Source organism: Rousettus aegyptiacus, unplaced genomic scaffold (assembly GCF_014176215.1).
Source record: "Rousettus aegyptiacus isolate mRouAeg1 unplaced genomic scaffold, mRouAeg1.p scaffold_m13_p_4, whole genome shotgun sequence".
NCBI lineage: Eukaryota > Metazoa > Chordata > Mammalia > Chiroptera > Pteropodidae > Rousettus > Rousettus aegyptiacus.
In genome coordinates, this window is record NW_023416307.1 from 131,242,988 (window position 1) to 131,270,735 (window position 27,748).

Genomic DNA, 27,748 nt, shown 5'->3' on the forward strand with positions numbered 1-27,748 from the left:
ATCTCTGCATCTTCCAATTGTTCCCTCAGGTGCCCAGAGTGCTCTCTTGCTCCATCTGTCTTTACCTTAGACTTAGAAAAGGGTCTGATATTAGTCATTTGTTTTTCTGTGTGAATAAGATTATGATCTCTTATACTGGCACATTGCTGTTTACGAGGTGCTAGCTTTCTTATTTGTCCTTGGAAGCCTTCTGTAACAGTCCATGGTGAGCACTCCCAGAAAACCCTCCATTTTTGCCATTTCCACTGTGTCACTATTATCTATTTGTATGATTTTCTGGAATGTATCGTTACCATCTGGAGGGCAGGAGCTAAGTCTTTCATTTCTTTAACCCCACCGCAAGCATAAGTCCTAGTCCATGGTAGGTCATAAATAATATGTATGTGTTAAGTAAATCCATGCAACAATGTATACTGAGTAGAGAGGAATTATCATCCTCACCTTAGAGATGAATAAACTGGGTAGAGAAAGGCAGAGCGATTTGGGTATGAGTACGCAGTTGTCCAGCGAAAGTCATCAAATTCTGAATGACTTTAAGAGTGCTGTTGTTTCCACCCTTATCAGACCATTAGCAAGTATCTTCCAAGGTCAAGATGTTCCCTCTCCTGGAGGTGCTGACATTTTTAACCAATGCTCTAATTTTAGAAAAAGGAAGTTTTGCCCCATTAGTGGAAATGTAATGAGATAAATGCAAAGTGTAAATTAAGAGCAGATTGAGAAGAAAAGGCAGCAAAGTCTACAGCAAGAGAGTCCAGAACCAGATTAGCAAGACACAAGAAACAGATTGAAGAAAATAGTGCTGACCCGGGTCTGAAAGGGGAGCTCATGCTTTGGGATGTCCATCCCACTAAGCACCTGGTCTGAGTTTCAGAATTAGAGGAAGCCGCATCAGTGTGGACATATGGTGCTGATAAGAAGGTGGTGCAACCCCAAGATGAGCACAGAGCGCCCCCCACTGCCTCTGGGATTCATGTCCCAGATGCTCCATGCTTCTTCTTCAGGTAGAGGTCACTGAATGCAGGCAGGCCAGACAGGAAAGACAGGTGGTGGATGACTGTGCACAGATTCATTTAGGGAGTCAGCATCTAGAGTTAAAATACGTTGGCATACCCAATATTTAGTGTAGATTTTAAAATAGAGGCTGATAGTACAAGCTGCATTTTACTTGGTCTTGCTCCATAAACTAAAGTAGGGTCTCTGATTTCCCCTTCCCTTTTAAAGTTCACTCACTGATTATTTCTTTGTGAATTTCAAGCAGGTTCTTGTACATGCTCACCCATAAGTCATTTATGCTACCTCATGGCATGGGCTATGCCCCACCCTCTCCTCTTGTGCATTGTCTACTGCTTCTGTTACCCCCGAAGCCAGCTGAGGGCCCTTCTCCACTTTCATTGTATCAGAAGCTCACATGAAGCATTAACCCCCCAGCCAAGGGGAGTCATCCTCTATGGATCTCACAGATTTCAGCACATTTTTTCCCCTACTGCTGCTGCCCAGAAGCATGGATCTTAGTGTGTGAATGTCAATGCTGTGCCTTCTAAGGCTGCCAGACATTCTTTTTGCTGCTGCCTCCACTTTTCCTCCATCCTCAGTCCCCAAGCAGCATCTCCACTGCATGGATGTACCTGAACCCTCAGGATGCCCAAATCTCTGTTCTGAGGCTCTTAGTGCATCAAAACCACTCCTTCTGTCCTCTTGACCTATGTAAGACCCTGCTATTTTGCGAAATAGCTGCCTTTTTACTTATAGCTCCCCCACCAGAACTTAGACATGAATCTGGGAGGCAAGTCCTGTGGAAAAAACTCAAGTGATTGTCACCAAACTCTACTCAGCCTTGCCTCCTCCTCTAAAATCCAATTTTTGTTCCAGGACCCATCTTGTTGGCCTACTCTCTCCTCACCTTATATTGAGCCTCTCAGAAGATACTTAGACTCTCATACAGTCAGACTTCCACTAGTCCTGTCCATCAGTCCAGGCAGGACTCCCCAGAGATGGACGTGGCTGAGGCCCCAACCCTGTCAGCCACTTCTCAAGCTGTACCTACATGATATTTAATTGAGAAACTCTGCCCTCCATTAGATCCAGCATATGCCCATGTCATAGGATCCAGTTTTAGTCCCTGCTCTGCTATGGAGATTTCTATCTTCACTCCATGTGGCATCATGTTACGAATGGAGGAGCTACTTTTAATTCCCATCCTAGCAGCTGGGTTGATACCAGAAGGTATTGCCAGGTCTGCAGTGGGAAATGACAATAAAGTAAGGATAAAATAATGAAAGGAGGTTGGACCCTCTTCCTGTGGACACACCCAGCCAAGATCTGCCTTCACTTAATTCACAACCACCTAATAAGAAATTATATCTTTGATATTCATTTTGAAGATTTTTACAGTCTTATGTAAGCCACTAAACTTTGTGTTAAGGATTGTCATTGAATTTTTACAAAAAAGTCATCCCAAATATTAAATTATAGAGGAAATTCTACAAATCTCTAATCATAGCTTTTCTGAAATATGATTGTATTTATTTGCCTAAAATCTCCTTAAAATGATAGAATATTGCCTGATTTTCCAAAAGCTGCAGTTAGAAAACTGGTCTAAACTGAATGATATGAGAACACAGTTTGGTTCCTACATTGCTGACTCTGTTAGCATTTCACTTTGATGGTCTTAATTTAAAATTCCACCTTAAAATGAGCTCAGCAAGGCCCCTCCTAGATTAATCATTCTGGTCATTTTAAAGGCTGCTTATTATCAAAAAGAACACCAAAAATGTATTTAAGTATATTCTTCCCTGGGAGAGGGTCAGACATCCATGAATTAGTTGGTTATTTTTTTAAAAAAAAAAAAAAAAAAAAAGGTGGGGAGCAGGAGGAGAAAGAAAAGAAATGCCTGCCATTAGAAAAGCACCTGGCAGAAGTATGGTGTGAAGCTATGTGGCATAATATAAAGGGCCCTGGATGTGAAGAAATAAAGCCAGATTCATAGCGTAATTCAACTCTTGCTAGCTCTGTGCTTGGGAACAAGCCACCTTTAGTCACTTTATGGTACTTTAGGGTCATCATCTGTAAAAATGGACCCTTCATTGCATGGAACTCTTGGGAAGATCATCGTGAGGCAATGAGCCATTGACTTAGTTGTCCAAGGAGTATAACAATGCCTAAAAAAAGAAAACAAAGGGAGTAGTGTCACATTAATCAGGTGTTGGTCATTAATTTTTTTTTTTTTTGCTTTAATTTGATAATCTTAGACTTTGGAATAGAAAGTTGAGAAAGGAATAAAGATGCCATGCCATGTAATTTTGGATCTGGAAGGGGCTTGAGAGCATTCATTCCAGTTCTCAGTCACCAGACACTTAATTTATACAGAGGGAAATCAAGGCACAGAGAGGTTAAGAAGCCTTCCCAAGGTCTCACAGCACTATCAACAGAGCTTGTATTAGAATTCAGGTCTTCTGCTGTCCAGCCCCTAGCACCTGTGTGTGTAATCATTAAACTGTGTCTTTAATCCCATTTTACAGTCCCATGCTTACACCCATGTCTCCAACTATCATAGCATATTATCCAGTTTGAATGTCTCCTTTGATAAAATTAACCAGATGATTACAATAACTTCCCTTCCCTCTGAAGTGTAGAAACAGTACCAAACACACAGAGAAATGCCATTAACTCAGGGAGACCTCTTCATTCACTCATCAGATATTTATTTGAATTCTTATTTGTGCCTAGGAACTATACTAAATCCTGATAAAATATCTCAGTGCTCCTAAGTTTCCTTCAAGTGATGAATATAGGCCAATGATGATCATGTAGTTGGAGATACATTAAAGCAGATAGAAATAGATTGTGATGACAACTCAAGAGATTGTGTAACTAAGGAGCCAGGAGAACCTTGACAGAGATTCCGCTTCACCTGTACGAAAGACACGTTACAATATTAAAAATAAATAAATAAAAGTTTAAAAAGTCAAGGGGAGAACAGATTTAACTAGAATTCTGCAGTGATCGGCAGCTGTTACGTAGTTTTACGATCACAGTTTGCACAGCTCACCCTGGCCTTCCAGGAACTAAATCAGATTCAGATCCTGAGAACTCAGATGTCAAAGTGACTCATACTTTAAACACCCTAAATGCTCTATGACAGCGGTAGATAATTAACCTCTCCATTCCTCAGTTTCCTCATCTATAAAGTGGAGAGGATAATAATAGCGTCCCGCTGGTAGGGTTGCTGCGAAGATTAAATGAGTCATAGTGTGTCAAGTGCTTAGAACAATGTCTGGGACAAAGTAAAGTTTCAATAATGTTGGCATTATCAGTATGAGAAGACCAATTGTCACTGAAAACCCACTTCTTAATGTGAATATATAAAAAGCCAAGGGAGAAGGTGAAGAAAGATGTATCAGTCAGGGTTAACCAGAGAAATAGAACCAGTGGGAAATATATATTAAGAAATTTACTGCAAAGAATTGGCTTACACAGTCGTGGGGGCTGGCTGGACAAGACTAAAATCCCTATTCCAGGCCATCAGAAAGTGCAGCCTGGAACTCTTAGGCATAAGCTCTAGTTATAGTCCAAAGGGAAAATTTCTTATTCTTCACAGAAGCTTCAGTACTCCTCTTAAGGCTTTCCAACTAATTGTATCAGGCCTACCTAGATTATGGAGGACATTTTTCTTTATTTTTTTTAACAGCTTCACTGAGATATAGTTGATAAAGAACTGTACATATTTAACGTATATAATTTGATGAGTTTGGACATACGCGAACATCTGCGATACCATCACCACCATCAAGTAGTGGACATATCTAACACCTCCCAAAGTTTTGTTTTCTTTTGTTTTTCCTTTGTCATTAAAATAATTAATGCAAAGTCTACCTTCCTAACAAGTTTTAAAATGCATAATACTGTATTAACTACAGGCACTAGTTGGACAGCAGATATCTAGAACTTATTCATCTAGCATGACGAAACCTTTATATCCATTGAATAACTACCCAACTCCTTCCCACCCTCTGCCCCACCAGCCCTTGGTAACCTCTATTGTATTCTCTGCCTCTGTGAGTTCAACTGTTATAGATACATCATAAAAGTGAAATAAAGCAGTATTTGTCCTTCTGTGACTGGCTTATTTCACTTAGTATAATATCTATTCATGTTACCACAAGGGACAAGATATTCTTTTTTTTTTTTTTTTAAGGCTGAATGATATTCTACTGTATGTATATACCACATTTTCTTTATTCATTATTCTGTCTATGGACACCTGAATTGTTTCCATATCTTGGTTATTATGAATAATGCTGTAGTGAACATGGGAGTGACGATATCTCTCTAAGATTCTGACTTCAGTTCTTTTGGATTTAAACCCAGAAATGGGATTGCTAGATCATATAGTAGTTCTATTTTTAATTTTTGGAGAAACCTCCATCCTGTTTCCCATAGCTGCTACATCATTTGACATTCCCACCAACAGTGTACAAGCATTCCAATTTCTCCATATCCCTACCAACAATTTTTACTTTTCGTAATTTTTTATAATTTTTCTCCTAACAGATATGAGTTAATATCTCATTATAGTTTTGATTTGCATTTCTCTGATGTTGAGCATCCTTTCACACACCTTTTGGCCACTCGTATATCTTTTTTGGGGCAATGTCTATTCCAGTCTTTTGACCAGTTTTTTATTGGGTTATTTGGGATTTTGTTTTTCGTTTGTTTGTCATTGAGTTGTAGGAGTTTCTCGTGTATTTTGGAAATTATTCCCTTATCAGGTAGATAGTTTACAAATATTTTCTCCAATTTTGTGCAGGATATTTTTATTTTGATATACTCCTATTATCTATATTTGCTTTTGTTACCTGTGCTTTTGGTATCATATCCAAGAAATCATTGCCAAAATCGACATCAAGAAGATTTTCCCCTGTTTTCTTTTAGAAATTTTACAGTTTCTGGTCTTATGTTTAAGTCTTTAACCCATTTCGAGTTGATTTTTGTGTACGGTATAAGGTAGGGATCCATTTTCATTTTTGCACATATATGTCCAGTTTTCTCAACATCATTTGTTGGGAAGATTACCCTTTACCCATTGCATAATCTTGACACGCTTGTCAAATATCAGTTTACCATTTATACATAGGTTTACTTCTGGGCTCTCTATTCTGTTCCATTGGCCTATAGATCTGTCTTTATGCAAGTACCATGCTGTTCTAATTACTGTAGCTTTGTAATTTGTTTTGAAATCAGAAGTGCTATCTCCAGCTTTGTTTTTTTTTCTCAAGATTGCTTTAGTAATCTGGATTGGAAAAATTCAACACTCTTTCATAGCAAAAACCTTAGCAAATAGGTATGGAAGGAATATGTCTGAATATAATAAGGGCCATATATGACAAGACCACAGCTAACATTGTACTCAATTATGAGAATTCTAAAGCTTGTCCACTAAAATCAGAAACAAGGCAAGGATGCCCACTACTGCCACTGCTATTCAACTTAGTATTGGAAATCCTAGCCAGAGCAGTTAGATAATAAAAAGGAACAAAAGAAATCCAAACAGAAAAGGCAGAAGTAAAATTGTCTATTTTCAGGTGACATGATCCTATGTGTGGAAAAATCTTATAGACTCAAAAAGAAAAAAAAAAAAACTGTGAGAACTAATAAACATATTCAGTAAAGTTACAGAATACAAAATCAACATGTAAAAGTCCATTGTGTTTCTATACTAACAATGAACCATCCAGAAAAGGAATTTAAGAAAATAATCCCAAATGGATAAAGATGTAATGCATAGGTGTGTACATGTGTGTATGCATGTATGCACCACAGTTGGATATTATTCAGCCATAAGAAAAAGGAAATCCTGCCATTTGCTACAACATGGATGGGCCTTGAGGGTATTGTGGGAAGTGAGATAAGTAAGGCAAAAACAAATGCTGTATGATCTCACTTATATGGAGAATCTTAAAAAGCCAAACTTGCAGAAACAGAAAGTAGAATGGTGGTTATTAGGGGCCATGGGATGGGAGAACCAGGAGGATGGTCAAAGAGAATAGAATAAGTTCTGGAGAGCTAATGTACAGTGTTGTTACTATAGTTAACAATATAATATTATATACTTCAAAGTTGCTAAGGGACTAGGTCTTAAAAATTCTCGCCACAAAATAATAATAATAATAATAATAATAATAATAATAATAATAATGTGACCTGATGAAAGTGTTAGCTAATGCTACCATGGTAATCATATTGCAATATATAGATGTGTCATAACATGTTGTGCACCTTAAACTTACACAATGTAACATGTCAATTATAGCTCAATAAAAAGGTAAATAATCTTATTTACAATAGCATCAAAAAGAATAAAATACGTAGAAATAAACTTAACCCAAGGAGATGAAAAACTGCACACTGAAAACTACAAAACACTGATGAAAGAAATTTGAGACACAAATAAATGGAAATAAATGCCATATTCATGGATTGAAAGACTTAATATTGTTAAAAAATATTCATGCTACCCTAAAGATTCAATGGTATCTTCACGAAAATTCAATGGCATTCTTATAGAAATGGGAAAAAAAAAGTCCTAAATCATGTGGAACCACAAAACATTTTTTTGTAGACATTCTCATTAGGCTACTCACTGAATATATTTATCTTTTATTTTTGAATTAGTTGATATTCGATATTATTTTATATTAGTTTCAAGTATGCAGCCCAGTGGTTAGATATTTATATAATTTATGAAGTAATCCCCCTGATAAGGCTAGTACCCACCTGGCACCATACATAGTTATTACAATATTATTGACTATATTCCCTACACAGTACTTTATATCCCTGTGACTATCTTGTAACTACCAATTTGTACTTCCTAATCCCTTCACCTTTTTGACCCAGCTGCCAAATTCCCCTCTCATCACCAAAGCTTAAAGTCAACGAATTATGAACTGGTAATCATATCTACAAAATACTTTCATTGCAACACCTAAACTCATGTTTGATTAAATAACTCTAACCTAGCCAAGGTAACACATAAAACTGACCATCACAAAAGGCTGGTAAACAAGTCGGCATAGCAGTTGAAAACACCTTTGTTCTAGTAGATTCAATGCAAATATAAAACAAGCATAGATTGGAGTAACTCAGCCTCTCAATACACACCTAGCATGCATTTCACAGACAAAGCTGAGAACCCCAGGGACAAGGCACATGCTGCTGCTTTTGTATGTATCCTCTTTTTGTAAGAATAGTGAGCAGCTTCTCTCTGTTGCTTGGTGTGTTCACTGAGCTTAGGAGGATTCCAGTAGTTTACAGTTTCAATCGAAGAATTGTACTTGTACACAAAACAGACTAAGGGGACCTTGATTCTGAATTCCTGCTTTAGAGGTGGGGTGGCATAACAGAAAACATATCCACTATGGCACCAGACACCTGGATTCAGATCCGTATTTGTCACTTTCTTAGTGTCCAGTCGAGTCACTTAACCTCTCTAAGCCTGTTAATGACACCCAAAAATGGCAGTTATGTGTGAATGGTAATAATAAATTGTCATTTCAGAGTTATTGTAAAGGATTAAAGACCATAAACACAATTGGCCTGGGTTCATAAAAGACGACCACTTAAGACAAACTAGGTAGCTTAGCTTTTTTCAGTTCAAAGATACCTAGTGTTAGCGATGGGTCTTGGGAAACTTAATTCACCTCTCTGTGCCCCGGTTTCCTCATCTATGTAATAAGCATAGTGGTAAATTGTTCTGGAGATAAGGTGAGTTCCTATATATGAAGTGATCAGAACAGTATATAGTAAGTCTGGTACATAGTAAGCACTATGAATGTTTTCATTATCATAATTTGCTGTTCGTGTGGTAGTGGTGAAACTGGGGAGACAGGAAACCTGGATTTTAGTCCTGGCCCAGCCCTGGGTGAACTTGCAAAAGTCACTTCACTCCTCTGCCATCAATCTCCCCCTCTGTAAAATGAGGGTGTCGACTAGACTATGTGTCAAGCTCAGACAATGTAAAATTGTCTGCCCCAACTTCTCTGTAAACTATAAGAACTCAAGAAGGTTTTCTGGCTTATGGATGGTTTAGAGCTTCTGAATTCTCACTGATCTGTCAAGCCTTCCTTACTGATTCACACTACGACCCCTGCCTCTGTCTCGGTCCTTCTGCAGGGTAGTTGATATGTTTACTTTCCACCAAGACGTGTTTCTCTGTCATCCACATCAGAGCTGTTACCCGCCAGCTTCATGGCAGTGAGAGAAGGAAAGACAGTGTTTTTATGTTTCTGCCTCACTGTGTCTTTCTTCCTTTGGGATCCCTTCTGAAAAAGGTCAGAACAGAATTCTGCAACTGCCATGATGAGAAATGCCAGCTGATTGAAGAAGCAGGGCCTGCACAAGTGGCAGTGCCTGATCCCAGAAGGCCATGACTGGAACCCTGTTGAGCCTGACTCATCCTCCAGCCTGGGGAAGTTCAGTGGTCACTCCCTTTCTGCCCCAGAGAGAGGGTACAGTTCGAATATCTTAAATGTTGTGTTTGGCAGGTGGAAGGTAGGAGAGTAACTAAAGCATGAAATTTAAGAGAGGGCAAAGAAGTATAAGTAATTTTGCTTAAAATTTTGTGACAAACTAGAGTAATATGTACTTCCTTTGTCTATATGTATTTGCTTTGTCTATATTCTACTGTGGCTAGGGAGGCAGAAAAATCTACAGCCCTTCTCCTAAAGGAAAGGACTCCTACCCTCTTTCTCAACACAGGAGAGTGTTAAAAAGGCCGCTTCCACTTCCTTCCTTTTGTTTGCTTCTGCCCTTGGCCTTTTTATTCGCAACTCCCCAAAGGTAGAAGAGTGAGTATGCGTTCAGACTCAGACATTCATGCCTGTATTTACTGCCAGGCAAACTTATGAGCCTTAAAGTAGGGTCTCAGGGACCACCTCACTTTTTCTATGTCCAGGCCCAGCAAGCTTTCTTATGTTTTTTGCTCCAGGTAATAAATGGGTGAGCATCAGAATCAGTAAGGTGAGACTGGCAACCTGGTTGTAAGTTAACTGCAGATCCATTGACAGTGTTCTGCAACGTGAGGTTCACAACACACAACCTTAACTGTTTTTCTAAATGACTGAATCATTGCCTGTTTCCACTGTCCATTAGAATAAATGAGATAAACGTCATCCTACCTTTCAAAGGGGTTCTCATCACCCCTACCAAAGCTACTTTATATTACTTGGCATTTCAGCTAGAATGAGCTAAAAAGCCTTTCGTTGACTTCATTTAGCATCCTATGCAACTACAACTAGTCTTACTATCTCAAAGGTAGAAAACAGTTCAACAAACACCCCACTGAATCATCTTTAACATTCTCTTTTTTGACTTTCCGTACTACAGTTTTTGCATGTACTCTTAAAGTTTCCATTTGAACATTTCCATCAATAAAAGATTATTTTAGTTTTGAACAAGTGTAACTATTAGTAAATGCTTTCTTTGTTATGCCTTTATTACTTCTTCTCAAAATTATGTTTTTTTCCCTTCTAGAGTCAAAGTAAATTGAAATATAGTTTCCTATGATAGCATCTTAAATAGTTCTTAGACCAGGTTATGCTCTAGTAATCTCAGTGGCTGAAAATGATAGTGTTTTTTTCTTGTCCACAAACATGTCCTTCATGAGACTCCTGGGGACTCTGATGTGCCTTTCTCTCATTTAGGGATGCAGCTTGACAAAACAGCTACTACTAGTAGTTTGCTTTTAGCATCTGCCAATTGAGTGAACATATAATGACCAAAAAGTTAGTGTAAATTGAGTAATGATTTCAGCTGAATTTTAGTTGTTATTCTCCAGTTTTCTGGGCTCAAACTTTTTAAATGAGATATTTCGAATTCTAAGTCCATGTAACTACAAAAGTTGACCACCCTCCCAAATATGTCTGTGACTTCGCACTCCTAAGATTCTTCTGTTAAGCTCTCCCTTCACAGTCCTGTTCCCACCCAATTCTCAAACAGTGTGGGCCATCTCGCACTGCCCTCTGGTTTGCTGGTCCCAAAACATGGACACAGCCCCTCTCCTTTATTCTCCAAGTCACCACCAGCATAATGCTGTTATCAATAGCAGGTTTCCTGGAGTCTCAAGGATGCTGGCAGAGGGGAAGTAAAGAGGGGCATGGAGGAGAGAAATATGTAAATAACTTGAGCTTGAAAATTAGACATAACAGTTTCCGAATTTCCTTGCCTGTCTCTTACCTTCTCCCACTCCAATGCTAGGCTCATCTTCAGCCCTCTGATGAATCTTGCCCTGATTGTTTCTCAGCCCATGTCCCTGAGCCCCACTTCTGAATCCTTCATTACAAGGAGAAAGCTCAGCTTCACCATTATTTTATTCAGCAGAGCAATTTAGCTCCCTTTGTTTTAACCTCTTCCATTCTGACATATTTTAATTCACTCTGTTTCATAACTAAAGGCCTTATTAATGCATTTTATGAGCAAAATAATCTACCAAAGACTCCACATTTAAAGAGTAAGCAAAAGCTGAGAAATTAGTTTCTCTTTAGAATGCCTCAAAAAAAAAAAAAATCTTAGCAAATACTTTTGATTCCAACCAACCTTATATTAGAGAAACTTTAAAATACAATAAACGTGATTATATAAAAGGCAAATTTCAGAATATTTAGGAAATAAGATCATGGAAGACCTTGGATGACCCATTAGTCTATATACATTTTGATTTTAAGCCGGAAAAGGGCGCGAATAGTAGGCGATTGGGAAGTACAAGGGAAGCGTGGGCACCAGCGAGGAGGCTGTTACAGTGATGCAGGTGAGAAGAGGCAGTGGAAATGGAGAGAAGTACTGGAGTCAAGCCATGTTTAGAAAACAGAATGGACAGCAGTTAGTATGGAAGAGTGAGGGGAGAGAGGAATATCAGGAATGAAGCCCAGTTTTCTCTTCGTAGCAACTGGATGAGTGTTGGTACAATTCACTGGGATGGAAAATAAATGAACAGGAATAAATTTAGGGGAAAAATTATATTTCATTTAGGAGGTTTCATTTTAAGTCTGTGAGGTATCCTACAGGATCAGAGAAAAGATTTATAAGTCAGGTTTTCCAGGCAGGACTGGCCAATGGGGCGTGCATCCTGAGGGAGGACCAGACTGCCTCTTCAAACCTCAATATTCCAAGGAAAACATCTGAATAAAAGGTCCCCTTTGCTGCCTTGATCTTATTTGATGTCTGGGACTTCCTTGCTGCAAATCACTGGTTTGAGATGTAAAAGTAGTATTTAAAGTACGTGAAACCCTAGCCCAGCCTCCACCCTAGAAAAAAATGGGGAACTTGCTTGTCACCTAAGGACATGTGACCAAGCAGAGGGATGGCTGTAATTTAGTCTGAGTCACTCTACAAAGTGCTGCCTGGGAGCCCAGAATTTAGCCTTAATGTTGTTAGAGGTAGCCTTCTCATTAGAAGTAAATATCTTATGTGTTATGGATACCTGATAATTACTAGTGTGACTTACCTGTTACCATCTTCCATCCATTATAAATGGGAGTACAGTTAAAGATTTCACTTTTTTTGCCTTCTTACTCATTTTTGTTAGCATCACTCTTGACGTCAGAAAAAAAATAGAAAAAGAAAATGTGATTCACACAATCCCATTCAGATCATCATACATAAGCTGTCATTGTAGAAGCTACAGACATGGAGTCAGGCATCCGATTTTAGCTGTAAGGCAGGGATGCTATCTACTATGAGGAAAAAGAGCACTGGAATTGGAGTCAGGACACTTGCCTTCTAATTCCAGGTTTTCATTCACTTGATGGTCTCTGTGGTAAGTCACTTATCTCCCTTTTAGTATTTTTAGCCTTATCTGAAAAATATGCAAATTGTTAGTCACTGCTGCATCACTGGCTGCTTGCAGATGGTGGCAAAAAGGCCAAGACTGTAGAAACCAAAGGAATATTACATTCCACATGCCACAATCCTAGACTGCTGGGCTTTTGTTACAGTCCAAGCATGTTTCATCGGCTCTTTCTCATAATGTTTGTGCTGCCACTGTGGATACATTCTTAATTGAAAAAATATATATTTTTTTCTCTTAATAGTGCATAGTATGGGACTGGGACTCCAATGGCAAACATGACTTCATTGGAGAATTCACCTCAACATTCAAGGAGATGAGGGGAGCAATGGAAGGCAAACAGGTATGTGGTAAACCATTCATTGTATTTCCTTAGACATTTTTCTCATGATACACCCAGCTAAACCCGAACCACTAGAGGCAAGATATCAACATATGATTGAGGGTGATGAGACGAGAGCATGGTGAGATTTGAGTATCTAGCTTCTAGTTCTAGCCTAACCCAGAGCAATTGGTGTGATCTTGGACAAGACACTCCCACAGCGTGGTGCAGTTTCTCCATCAATAAAATGGAGAGGTTAGATGAGAATATTTCTGATTTCCTTTAGCTGTGTAGCCTTGGACGAGTGACTTAATCTTTCTGTGCTTCAATTTTCTCATCTGAAAAAAAACGAAGGTGATAATTGTATGACTTTAATAAAATTTTCTGAAGATTTAGTGAAATGATTCATGATAGACAATTGCCAAGGTGCCAAGCATATAGCATTTCCAAAATACCTGCTGTTAGTAGTGGTATTCTTTCTAACTCTACATCTCAATGGCTCGATGACATTAATTACACATTTAATGCTTTGGAAAGATTATTTGATTCCTCCAAATTTTTATTATGGGTACCATATCTTTATCAAGTTCCTATCTTTATCGAATTGATATCAAGACATGTACCCAAACACTTCCACATACCACAGAAGCACATAGGGCTTTCGTTGCATCACACAGAAACCTAAACCTCCTCCGTGTTTCTCTCAGGCATACATACTTTCATACACACACATATATCAATTTATCAGTCAGTTGCTGTCATCTGGATTCTAGCCCTGTAACTTCTGCTCTTACCTGTTCAGTGTTCACCTGCCCAACTTCCACCTGCAGAACCTGAATCTCTTTGCCTGAGGGCTTTCTCAAGCTTCTGGAGCCTGCCCTACCCATGCCCACAGTAGGCTAGAAGTACAGGGAAAAAAAGTGGCAAAACTTCGAGGTGTGTTCTATGCAGCTACCCAGCAGGAATAAGCTTTGGTTGCCCACAATGACAACTGATTTGATAATGCACCCCTTTTTGACTGCCTCCCCTAACTCAGTTCCCCACCCCTCTATCGATGCTTCCTGATAATACCTCACAGATGAACTAGTTGCACTTAAATCCTTGCCTCAGGGTTTGTTTCTGGGGGAACTCAAACCGGGATAACTGCTGTTCTTACTCTGTGGCCCACTGTCCCCATGGAGCAGCAAGGAGTGACAGCAGAGCTTTCAATGGCTTCAAGAAAGGTCTTTTTCCATAAAGATAAGATCCTGTGCCTTGCCTGATCAGAAACGTTGATTAGAGAGATCACAACTCACTTTTCAAGTTTCTTTCTTTAGATATAAGGTCAAGCTATAACCTGACTAGATGGAAATAAACTAACATTCTTTAGAATTAAAAGCTTAATCTGAATCAGACCATTTGTTGAATTACATACCTTTGGTCTGGAAACTCAAGGCTATACTTTCTGCATAGTTCCCACAAAACCTGCTATATATGCTCTACAGTATACTAGGCATCACGAGAAACTTATCAAATACACAGAGACCTTCACTCACAAGCAAGCATATAGAGTTCCAGGACCACAGTTAAAATCAACACTAAATTATCAATAAAGTCACTATCAGGATAAAATGAAATATAGCCAGAGAAGTTGCTCCATTGAATGTCCTGGACCAGGCATTACTTTATTAATAAATCAATGACAGTTGTTTATAGCACCTACTAGAGCTCTAGAGTTTCACAAAGTTTTGCCTTGTTCTCCTCTACAAATAAAAATAGTCAAATCAATAAATATGGGAACCATTTCATCTGTAGGTCCTGTGAGGGCATTAAAAGTAAGATTGTAATATATATCTTAATTGAAGAACACCAATGCCTGATGCATTCAAAGAAACAAATAAATCTTCAAGTCTCACTGAAGAAATGCACCATATGCTACTTTATTTTTCAGTATCACTGAGATATCAGAAAGGTTTTATTTCAACTACCCAGCCCCTCTTTTGATACATTGCCCTGTGGGAACTGTTTCCTTATTTATTGATTCAACTACTATTTATTGAGGAACACTTACTAAGTGTCAGGCACTATGCCAAGTTCTAGGTGTCCCATGACTGTGCATCAGAGTAAAATATAAACACAAATCAAGTAAACAACCAAATAAATTGCAATTTCAACTTGTGACAAATGGTATAAAGAAAAACTGAACCTGTGTAATTATAAATGTGTGGTATAGAAGAGTTAGTCTGAAAAGGTAGCATTAAATTGAGGGCCCTTAAGATGAAACAAAGTCAACTACATAAGGGAAAAGCAGTTCAGGCAAAGGCAATAGCATTGCAAAGTATTGAATCAGGAAAGAGCTTGGTGTGGTGAAAGCTCTGGAAAGAGTGTAGTGTATCTAGAGCAAGAGGGTAAGGGAGCCACGCATGAGATGTGGTTCTGATAGTTCAGAGAAAGGAGTTGGGGATTTTCTTCTAAAATGTGATGAGAACACACTAAAACTATGCTCTTCAATACAGTAGTCACTAGCTACAAGTGACCATTTAAATTTAAATTTTAATTAATTGAAATTTCAATTCCTTAGTCATGCTAGCCACTTTTCAAGTATTCCATAGCCTCATATGGCTAGTAGCTTCAATATTGGTTGGGGAAGATGGAGACTATTTCCACCATTGCAGGAAGTTCTATTGGACAATGCTGCAAAAGAGTCAGGCTGGAGAATGACATGATTGGTTTTAGTTTTTTAAAAGATTACTTTGGCTATTATGTGGATGATCAATAACAAAGAGACAAGAGAGTAAGTTAGGGAGATCTGTTAGGAGACTAGTACTACAGGCAAGATGAGATAATAATGACTTTTTACTAAAAAAGTGAAAATAGAGATGGAGAATAATGGAGAAATATAAGATATATTTTGGAAATAGGAGCTACAAGATTTACTGAGGGACTAGATAGGAGGGGGAAGATATAAAGGGTAGGAAAAGGGTGACTCAGGAATAGAAGGATGATTGTCGATGCCTTTTTTTGACTGAAGGATCAGTTTGTGAGAATGGTTTGAGAACTGAGTTTGGGGAATTGGTACGCAGAGGAGAGGCTTATTTGGAGATGTATTTTTGAACCCACAAACAATGAGAGGGTATTTAAAGTCAAGGAAATGGATGAGTACACGTAGAGAGAGGCTAGAAGAGAGGATGGAGAAGGCTTGAACTCTAAGGAACTTTAATATGTAGAGTCAGAGATAAAGAGGATACATTATGTCTATGGTCATGCTACCCTGAATAAGCCCAATCCCATCTGATCTTGGAAGCTAATCAGGGTTGGGCCTCGTTAGTACTTGGATAGGAGACCACCTAGGAAGACCAGGTACTATAGGTGGAAAAATAATTTAAAAAAATAAATATATAAGGGATTGTAAGCTGACATGGTCCTTGTAATCTGTGAGGTCAACCAAGAGTTGCCTTGTAAAAAAAAAAAAGCATTGTCTTTCAAGCTCCTTCTTGTGAGAATTTATCCTGGTTTGGAACAGGATAAATTCTTGATTAACTTTGATTAGTTCCTGGGTGGCCTTTATAAACATGCTTAATTCGATGTGACCAAAAGGAAAACTTGCCAGAACAAATAAAACAGACCCTCCAAGACCCTCCTGGAGAGAAGTAGGAAGCATTGCGGGCATTAGGCTAGGTTCTGGAGTGAGACTGGTGTGATATGAATTCCAAATCCAACAGTTACCACATGTGTACCCTGAACCTCATCTTTGTTCTATAAAAGTGGGTTGTGGAAATAGTTAAATGGGAATGTGAATATAAAGCCCATAGCCCATGTATTTGTGACAACTTCATGCCAAGACAGATACAGAATATTGAGACCTGGCTCTTCAGCACCCCAAATTACCTGCAGGTTTTGATTCTGCTTCCTTGGAGCCCTTGTCTGGCTGAGCCAAACCATCCTCCACAACTGGTCTGTCTTAGCCTGATATAGAAATGAGTAGACTTGTCATGGATGATTGTTATAATTCTTAATAGAACACGGAATCTAACTCATTTAAAGTTTCATCTGATACATCTTATTTGATTGAAAAATTAAGGTTAAAATTTGTTGGAAATTACATAGGAACTAGCAGATCCAATTTTAGGATGCTTTCTTTCCAATTGTTATATAAACCCATAAGCTACTTGCTTATCCTGTAATAACATTAGAGGAAGCTTTAGGAGAAAGGCAATTTCAGTTTTAATGGATTTGGGAGGGACTTGGGATGCTTTGTCTGAAAATACTAAATCTACTTTGAGACAGACTGGAATTCTCCATATTAAGCTATACCCACATGGAAAGTGAATTAGGAGAAAACCTAAGAGAGGGAAAGAAAGACAACTGTCATCCATGTGGAAAGATTAGGCTTTTTAAAAAATAGGACTGAAGATCTCTTGATTTCAGATTTAATTTGACTCTTTTTTCCCCTTCTTTATTCCTTCTTTCCTTCCTTCTTTCCATTTTTTTTTTTAATGGAAGGAGTCTTAGAGCCCCTTAACCATTACGGGGTTCCTCTCTTCTAATGTGGTTGTTCAGTCCCTACTGTAATGAGAAACTACTATATCAGTTATTTGTTGCTAAGTAACAAGTTATCCCACAACTTCCTGGCTAAAAACAACAACCATTATTTACTCATGATTCTCTGGGTTGGCAATTTACTAAGTTCAGTTGGAATAGCTCCTCACTGCTACACATAGTGCAGCGCCTCAGCAGCTGGGATTCAAACCAGACAGTCTGATATCAGAATCTTATTCTCAACCACTCGTTCTTACTGTCCCTCTAGATGCAAGGGATCTAGAGATCATTTGTCAGCCCTCAGGGACATCTATCTGCAGCAAGTGCCTGGGGGCATGACCTCATTGAATGACTGCACTTCTTCCTGAGCAGACAATCATGCTGTGACTCTTCCTATTGCAGGTACAGTGGGAGTGCATCAACCCCAAGTACAAAGCCAAGAAGAAGAATTATAAGAACTCAGGCATTGTGATTTTGAATCAGTGCAAGGTATGTATGTAGCCCCTGTCTTCCAGGAGCATGAAGCTAGGGCTATCTGAGAGGACAAGTTCAGGTTGTGTGCTCAGAGGGAGAGAGTTTCAAGGAGATGTGCTCTTTTAAAAAATAAAACTCAGAAAATCAATGTATTAATGAACATACAGTGAGAAATGTAAACATGGGTGATCTTGGAGCTGTGGTAGCCCAATGCCCAATCCCCTCCAAAAGGATAGCCCTACCCCTAAAGATAGAAGAGTTCCAGTTGCAAGTCAGACTCCTCTTTGCCCAGGGCAGCACCAGAGGGAACTCCCCAAAAGCAAGCAACCAACATTTCTAAAGATCTACTATGTACCTATCACAATATTCAGTGCTTTATATGTGGCATCTCATCCATGCTAAAAGGGTACCATGAAAACAAGACAATGGGGAAAGATTGAAGGGCTTAGAAATTCCTCCCAGTAGGACTCTAACTTGCAGAAAATTCCATGTGCTATTAATTAAACCCCTTAAGTCTCATCTGAGAATAATTCTGCCACTGGCTGAGTACTAACTCTTATCGCAACACTGAGATTTCTTTCAAATGAGATCATTCGCAAGTGGTAAGTTTAAGAGCTGAGATTTTAATCTATGTCTTTCTGATTTCACTATATAGGACTTAAGTGTCATCCAGTTTGTTTCTACATATATCCGTTTCCTTAGCCCAAATTGGCCTCTCTACGGCTGTCAGGAGCTGCAGGAGTACGACCTTACATAGCAAGAGAGTAAAGGAAAAGCCCAATTGGTCTGGTGTGGGTCACATACCCACCCTTGAACCAATAGCTGGGACCAGGGGTAATGTACTATTATTGGCCATCTGGGGTCATTGTTTTAATAATGTCTTTTATTGTTTATATTTTGTGATGCTTTGACATCTTGGGGCCTTGAAGACCTGGGAAGGGACTGTCCCTTCCAGGGTTAGCTAATTCCTAGAGATAGCAGTCAAATTGAGTCTAAGCCTACTTTTGATATGCAGATCAGACAATCCAGAGTCTATACCCCAACCACCTCCTTTACTCTCACACACCAAGGCAATAATCCTCCTGCCCAATATCACCCCAGGGCCAGGTTTCAGACAATTAGATACCATCCCTATAATCAGAGCCTGCCAAAATTGCTCAAACTATCTAGCTCTAAAGTTCCTTAGCTGCCTACCCTCCCTCACTCATTCCTTCCCACAGAAATCACAATAAAAATGTTTGCCCGCACTTTCTCGTTGCTCCTTCTGCCTCTTCACTGACCCTTGTGCTTGCCCCTCTGTCCCTACGTCCCCAAGAAGTGTGACATGCCTTTATCCTTTGGGGAGGTGTGAGTAATAAACTCTTCTTTCAAAGGCAGTTGTTTCTGGTCATCTTACCTACTTATACAAATCAAATCCAGGGTACATTCAAAACAGTCATATTACCTACCTGTGTTCAAAGAAGGAGAAAAGAAGTCTAGATGAATCAGTTCAAATGTCTGTCTTCTTAAAGCATTGTAAGACATGTGCATATATCTGTTTTGATCCTACTTGAGTTGATCTAACAGTTCAGCACTCAGAGGCCATTGTTATTGAACTCACTTCCTTAATATACAGACAGTGGGGGTGGGGGAGGAGGGCGCAGGGAAGGTGGAAAGTCCCAACTATCAGACAAGGCACTGCCATAAAGAAACTAGGAGCAGGCACTATTCAGAAGGCCAAGTGAACATCATCCCTGAGAAAAGTCTGCCAATAGATGTGTGCCACCTGGAGGTGGAACCTAGAGACACCAACAGGGAATTTTTGGAGTCAGTATCTGAGAATCCGCTCTGAGCATCAGATGGAGTAAAAAGTGAGTTATCCAGATAAAAAGATCTAAGCTGTAAGCTCCGTGACCACAGGTACCAGGTCTGTCTTTCATATCACTGTATCTCTAACATCTAGTGCAGGGTAGGGGCTCAGTACACACTTGTCGAACAAATGAATGGATTACTATCAGCAAGAGTCAAGCAGCAGAATCAAAAAAAAGCAGAAATTAAAATCAGAAATCAGTAAGGCACATCAGAACACAGATGGTGGTGGCTGAGCAGAAAGCAGGGGCTATGCTGACTTCTAGCATACAGATTAAAAGGATGGACTGTGCAGTCCCAACTGCCATCATTTGAGTCCCACCTTCACCATCTACTATGAAGGTGATCTTAGCCTGCTTCCTCATCTGTAAAATAGACACGATAATAATAATAATAATAACAATAATAATAGTACCACCTTCATAGGGTTACTCTAAGAATTAAATGAGATAATAGATGTTAAGTGCCTGACAATTAGTAAGTGCTCAATAGATGTTAATTATTGTTTTTCATGGCATGGGAACTGTCAACAAAGGCCTTCCCAGGTAATTGTGATCTTGACACTGCCAATCTAGATTACTTGTAGAATTAAAAATATTACCAGGACTAAGACTTAGACACAGGGAATAGGATTGAAGCCAAGTATGAGATTTAATGAATTCAAAATGATGGTAACTCTTGAATATATAGAATTAGTCCCACCCCAGCACAGAGGCTGATTAAAATCTCACATAAACCAAAAGAAAAGGGAGCAAGGGATGGATTTTTGCAGCCCTCACAGGCCTATCTGATTGGAGTGTTGCTTTCTTTCTCTTTTTTAATGGAATGAAATCAATTGTTCCATCTTTTCCCCCACAGATCTCTCTCTCTCTCTCTCTCTCTCTCGTTTCCTCTAGTTTAGCAGCCTAACCCCAAAGTTTAAGCCTCCAATCTATAAGGAAACAGATCATGCTATTACTAAAATGATTTCTTCTCCTTCTCCTATGCAGATCCATAAGATGCATTCTTTCTTGGACTACATCATGGGTGGCTGCCAAATTCAGTTTACAGTAAGTTGTTTCCACATTTGTTCTTATTCAAGAAGCAAGTTTGGGGAAGTGTGCTGAGTTTGGGACACAAGGAGACAAAAGTCTATTAAAACCCGGATTTGTTCAAGTCTCATTGCTGAAATATGGTAATATGTTTTTAAAATGAGTTCATGCTTCTGCTTTTCCAGTGAATATTGTTTTCAGCATCATGTCAGGAAATTTATGCCATTTCAATTTTTCACATTCTTTCAGTAACTACATGAGGCATGAGACAGTGGGCAGAGTGCCAGATTCTATCACCTGGTAGGAAGGATGGAGGGAAGTGAACTGTACTAGTAAGTCCCACTGAACCAAGGCAGAAGCCCTTGTTATACTCATGTGGCCAGAACACAAGCACCAATGTCATGCCCAATAGTCAGTGCCAAGAGTAAGCCATCCAAATGGATCATCAGGAAATGAAAAGGTGAATTCCAAAAGATTGGAGAAATGGTCTTTTAAAGTTGAGAAATAGAGTATGTGTCAAGACTCGTGGGTGGATTGAGAATCATCTTCTACATGTAACCTGTGAGCCCATGGGGTTTACACAGTCCTAATATGCATTTGAGTAGGTGGGCTAGGTCTTTTCGAGGTGCCCAGGTAGGCCAAGTTTGTGAGTCCATCTACTCTGAACAACTTGCTTTTATTGGCTTAATATTCAAAATCTTCCTAGGTTTGGGCAGACATGACCTCCAGAAAGAAAATCCCCAGGTAGAAAGAGATGGACTTAACCGAAACCTATGAGACAGCAATGTGGATGTAAACAAGAGAAACACAATTTGTGCAGCATTTGTTCTTCATCTCACAGACTTTTACTCATGAAACTCAGCCCTGTTTGGCTTCCTAGACTGGCTCAGGCATATGAGGAAGGCAAGGAAAATGGTGTAATTTTTGTGCCCATGTTTGAGCCCAAGAGAGTAGACAGTACTAACGTACTTCTGGGACCAGAACTCATAGTACTCAAAGGACAAAAATGGGGAGTCCCAAGTGGGTGAATAAGGGGTCATTTGATAGGCAGGCTTCTCCCTAGCTAGAAGCTGTCCTCTGCTTCAATCTCAGAGGGGTCTACCTATGTCATGCCTGAACTCTGGGCATTGTTCATTTACCCCTGAATAGTTACAGGAGTTAATTATAAAATTTGGTCATTTCTTTAAAGTCTAAAGTTCTTTAAAGCATACCCACCCAACCCTCCTACATACGTACTAGCACATACAGAAGGCAGCAAACGTTGTTCATTGTGCACATGCACCTAACTCTAGCTGTTCGGATTTAGGGTTCATTGTCACTCTGGGTATATACAAAGGGAAGTAGAGAAGTCTGCAATGTCATAAAGGAGAGCTACTGGAAATAGTGTCCCAAGATCTTAGGCAAAGGAGTGATTTCATGAAACTATTTATAGGTTTTCAAGGGAAAGCTCTATTGATTTGGGTTTGTTTTAGGTTCTATAGATCCCATGCTCTTGAATAACTCTTTATTCAGCCTTCAGGCCCTTGCTTTGCCCTTGTACTTGTGCTGCAAAGAATCAGCCCCCATGAAAGCCAGAAGTTTAACCCCGTAGGAATCCCAGGTCTATATCCTGATTTACAGAGATCTGTATGACCTCCCTTACACAGACAGAGTGCCCTACCTCAGCTTTAACTTCCCCTTCTTTCTCACTTTTGCTGATCCTCTCCAACTAGAAGTTACCACCTTAATGATTCTCACCACTACCACCTCAGTCCCAGCATCTCAGCCTCTCCAGTGTCAACCAATGGACCCATGGGGGGTCTGGAGTGAGTCTGGAGCAAGAAACGAGAAGAGGAGGAGAATATAGAAATAAATGCTGAGAAGGGACAGGCCATCACCAGTGTCTGCCACAAAGCTCTTCCTCCAGTAGACCTTCATGCTGGGGGCTGAAAGAGGGTTGCGAGAGCCCTAGTCGTGATGCTTTTTTTTTTTTTTTGCATTTTCTTCTAAAGAAAACATACCAGTCACTACAATGTCACTTTCCTCCAAAATTAAATCAGCTTTCTCATTATTATTTTCTTATTACTCAAACAGTATAATCTAATGTATAATATAAGCTATAATGTACACTATTAATAAAGATTGGCACATCTTATTTAATTAGGTCTATAAGTGTTTATCATCTGCCCAATAATTTTGTTGAAACCATCTGGCAACATGAAAGGAAAGTGGCAGAGGGATGAGAAATGAGAAGAAGAGGGTTTCCTGGTCTCGAGATAAGCAGAGCGCACAGAGAGGTTAAAAAAAAAAAAAAAGTTTTGCACAGTAATTCCACTTCTGAGCCCTCCAAAGTCAAAACCTCTCATTGGCACAGAAATTAATAAAGCCCAGGAGCTTTAGCCAAGATGAACTTTCTGTCTCTCTGGAGATAGACCTTCAGGAGCCGGCAGTGAAATAAAGTTCTGGAAGTTTCCTCCACTCTTCATGTTTCTCCACCATTCCTCTGTTTCCCAGGAGGCCTCCTGTTTTGGATGCACTAGCCTGGCTTTCCTGCTCACAGATTTTAGTTAGCTTTGACCAGTGGAAGTCACCATCCAGAGATCAGAGAATGAGAGGGGTGAGAAGCTGGGGCATCCCAGCTCTCTGCTCGCCAGGCTGTGGGTTGGCAGTGACCATGTTCCTCTATAGAAGACCACAGTTCCCACCAGGTGCCCTGTCCTGCAGGTACTGTCCTTACTAAGTTTTAGTAACTTCCCCTCCTTACCCTTTCTAGTCAGTCTCCCTTAACCTATTTGAATTGTCCTTTTAGTAAACACTCCTTGATTATCCCTTCTAAGTGGGCCATTTGTTTCCTGTCAAGACTCTCACCAGTACACATGACAAATAGGGATGAGGAAAAAACTTTTGCACCTTCCACAGACGCCTGGTGCTTCTGTTTCAACCTTCACCTTTCCCTTCAGTTACCTGGCTGATGTATATTAGATGCTCCTAATACTTTTGTTGAATTTTAATACATTGGACCCTAAACCTTCAAGAAGTGATAAGGTTTAGGGAAAAGAAGAAATTGGATGAATAAATGTGATGCAAGATTTTTGCTTTAAAAATTACCCCTGTGAACTTAAACGTTTATGTATCCATATATTCTAAGGATAAATACTGAAACCTAACTTAATATGAATAAGGAGGCTGTATGGGAGGGAGTGTCAAAGAAGCGGTTTGGAGTAAGAATTTGAAGGGCTTTTAATTTTGAGATAGTTTGGTAGATAAAGAAATGTTCAGGAGAATCTTGAGCAGGATATTGAAGCAACCAAGCACATGCTGTAGGGAAATAAGTCTGGGAGTGTTTGGTGAAGGGCACTGATGGTGGCAAAGTGACTTTGAAAGAAGCAAGATGAAATGAAAACCCACTGCAATAGTCCTGGGCTACATTAGAGGGGCAATGGTACAAAAGGCATTGTGAAAAGAGACTCAATGAGCCTTGGCCTAAGATACAAAGAGGAGATGGAAATCAAGGGAGAATGAGTCTAGGAGAACTGAAATCTTCTGTGCCTGACTGACACGTCATGGTGGTCCTATTCATGCTAGACAAGATGATGAATTTGTTTGCGAACATGTTGGAGGAACTTTCAGCTATCCCAGCAGGTGGCACTTATAAATATGGATTTAGGTCTCAGGAGAGAGGTGGAAGCTGAACTTATGGACAAGATGGCCAAAGAGAAGATTACACAAAGAATAGGGGCCTGCTGACAGAAAATTATAGAAATCCTATATTCGGCAGCAAGGGAAAGAAGGGCAAGCAAAGAGGAGAGATGCCAGAAGGAGAAGTCCAGGAGGAGACAGTAGCTCAAATAATGAGGAGGAAAAGGTTACAGGATCAAGAGTGATAATCCCATATGCTAAAGAGAAATCAGAGAGTGAAGAATAAAAACCAATGACTGGGTTGTGTGATGAGTAGGCACATACCATCTTCAAAAGAGCAATTTCAGCAGAATGAGATGGGGGAGACCCAGGAGTTAGAGTGTAAATGGAAGGTAAGGAAATGAACAGCGGGTATAACTACTCATTCAACAAGGTTGACAGTGACAGAAAGGCAAGAGGGAGAAAGGAGGATGGCAACTGGAGGATTAAAAGAGTAGAGGCTTTAGGCTAGAATCTGACCAGAAGCATAAGGGAAGGTCCAATGGCAGAAAAGAGATATACGATCCTAAAAAGATCCTTAGTAATGATGCTTTTCTTTTTTTGGTGATCTGGATCACTTAGGAATCTGATACAAGGTCTATATCCTCTAACTGGAAAATGCCCATGCCCAATTTCGCACACTCTTTTGGGAATTCAAGGGCAGTTCTAAGGATGATCCTTGTTCCTAGTGAATGCTCAAGTCATAAGAACTCTAGGCAACTGTCATCTTGCAATGTTGGAAGAGGTAGGTACAGGTGAAGCAGACCACAAGCAGAGAGATTGAATTCAATATGTTTGACACAGGGAATGCAGCTAAAAATAAAACTAGATGCTAGAATTTCACCCACAAAATACAAAACTAAGATAGTATATAGGAGGCAGACACCATAAGGTATTTGGAAAGAAAATGATTGAAGAACTAAATGTTTCCTTTGAAAGTTATTGCTTTTCCAGATGCACAAAAATGTTCACTGTAAAAATGTATTTTCCCAGAAACAAGTCAAATAATGTCAAATAATGAGGAGGAAATGGTTACAGGATCAAGGGTGATAATCCCACATGCTAAAGAGAAGTCAGAGAGTTAAGCAACCTAAGTGTCCAACAGTCAGATAATGGCTATGTAAAACATAGTACCTCATTTAAGTGGACTATGATAAATCAATTTAAATGATAATTATGACTGGAAATAACATGAGGACATAGTGTTAAATGAAAATATATATATATCAGAACTACCATATGATTACAATTATTTAAAATGTTTAAAACATTTGTATGTATGTATACACAGATGGATAGATAGATAGAATATAATAATTAAAAAGGAAAAGAAAAATAAAATATGAGTTACTAGGCTAATAAAATCCTTGAGGGACAAGGATTATCCTTAAGAGCCTCAACATCCCAAAATTGTGTGCAGAATCTGGTGTATGGATTTCCCATTGAGAGGAAATAGACCTAGTATCAGACTCTCGAGTGGTTCACATGAATGAACTATCTATTATTCTCAGATGGTCATTTTTATTACTTATAATTTTTAAAAAATTAAAGATGGTATTGCTTTCCTTTATCCCTGATTTTATAGTCCAAATTTTAATGATATAATATGATAAGTTAAATATGCCTTCTCTCAGATTAACCTTTAAGCCTAAAAAAAAAAAAAAGGTCACTTACTAAAAGTTCTTTCAAGAAATCTTTTCTAACCTTGACACATTTAAGGCATCTTATGTCCATACTGTGTCCCAGTTTAAGTTTTAAATCTTTATTTTATATCCCAGATTAAACACTGATAGGCTCTGGTGTAGACCTCTAAGAAATAAGGAGCCCTGGGTTTAAAAGGTTGGAATGCTTTGCAATTTTCAAGAAATGAGCCAGGTGACCTCAGGGGTCTTTTCCATCTTGTCTAGGTTTCTATTTCTTTGCCCCCTATGGAGTTTTGAGGACATAGAAAAGCACAAGAATTTAACCTATCATTTTATAAATGGTCCAAACTAAACAGTATCTCCACATACAAGACTCGTTGTATAGGTTCAAATTGTGTACAAATGAAAAAATAATAATAAAAAGCCACCCCAACTGGTGATATTGACTGTGGGTTGACTGAAGAGTGATTAGACAACCATGGAGGCTGGTTCATAGCGACTTCTCTTAGAAATCATCCTGGAGGGTCCCAAATGGCCCTTTTGTCATAGGTGGGGAAAGGAACCTAGGAGTGGGCTTGTTTCATGTACAAAACTAAAAAACAAAAATGTCCAAAGATAAATGCTCATCATTCACTTCCAGCCTTTTCTGGAAAGCAATTCCATGCACTGCAGACCCTGGTAGCATAGAGGGAGCATTTTGCATTCTTACTCTACTAGTTTTTGCAAAGCTGCTCCACAGCTCTGCATAATGATGAGACAGGCATCCTGGGCAGGAGGAGGGAGCCACCTGCAAGCACCTGTTCTGCAGCTGCCTGCTGGGAAGATTGGAGCACATGCCAGAACACAGGCTTTCATAAATAAATGTTTCTTATAGGAAAATAAGAATATGGTGGCTCTGCAAGCTCACGCCATTCAGGACACTGAGTGTCAGTAGCCACCTCCACGAATGTATTTTTCAGTCATTTCCTTGCTTTCATTTTTCAACTTAATCCCATCTTTTACTGTCTCCCTGCTGCTTTTTAAAATAAGCCTAACCTTTCACTCTCTTCTCTTTCCGCTAATGCTAACTTTAAAGAGCACAGGAATTCTTGGTGAAAGGCTACTTTCTGAAGATAGATATTTCATCTCCAGCTCCATTGAGGAGACTTCAGAAACCATCACTGGCCAAGAAAAAAAAAAAAAATCTTTTAGCTGCAATGTACTTAACTCGTCTATTACTCTATAGTCAAATGCAAAAATATTTTTGTTATGAGCACTAGAAACTACAGAAAGGGGTAGATGGTAAGAATTATTGGCTTATTTCCTTATCCATCAGGTAATTTTTAAGTTTATACCCTTCCCCGAAGCTATATCAGAATCTCCTGAGCCTCTGTGTTTGTCACAGACATGGGGGCCATCCCTATGGGAAAAGTGG

The 27,748-nt window shown here is 39.3% G+C and overlaps 1 protein-coding gene and 1 pseudogene across 4 annotated transcripts in view; both read left to right on the plus strand.

Moving 5' to 3' along the window:
- Positions 1-27,748, plus strand: part of CPNE4 (copine 4) — a 409,148-nt gene that overhangs the window by 352,551 nt on the left and 28,849 nt on the right. For all 4 annotated transcript variants that reach the window (XM_016140288.2, XM_016140290.2, XM_016140291.2 and 1 more), the window contains exons 8-10: positions 13,086-13,184; positions 18,084-18,170; positions 20,993-21,052. In XM_016140288.2, coding sequence (XP_015995774.1) covers positions 13,086-13,184; positions 18,084-18,170; positions 20,993-21,052 — 246 coding nt within the window. The remainder of the gene's footprint in view (positions 1-13,085; positions 13,185-18,083; positions 18,171-20,992; positions 21,053-27,748) is intronic.
- LOC118602550 lies at positions 16,396-16,514 on the plus strand (annotated as a pseudogene).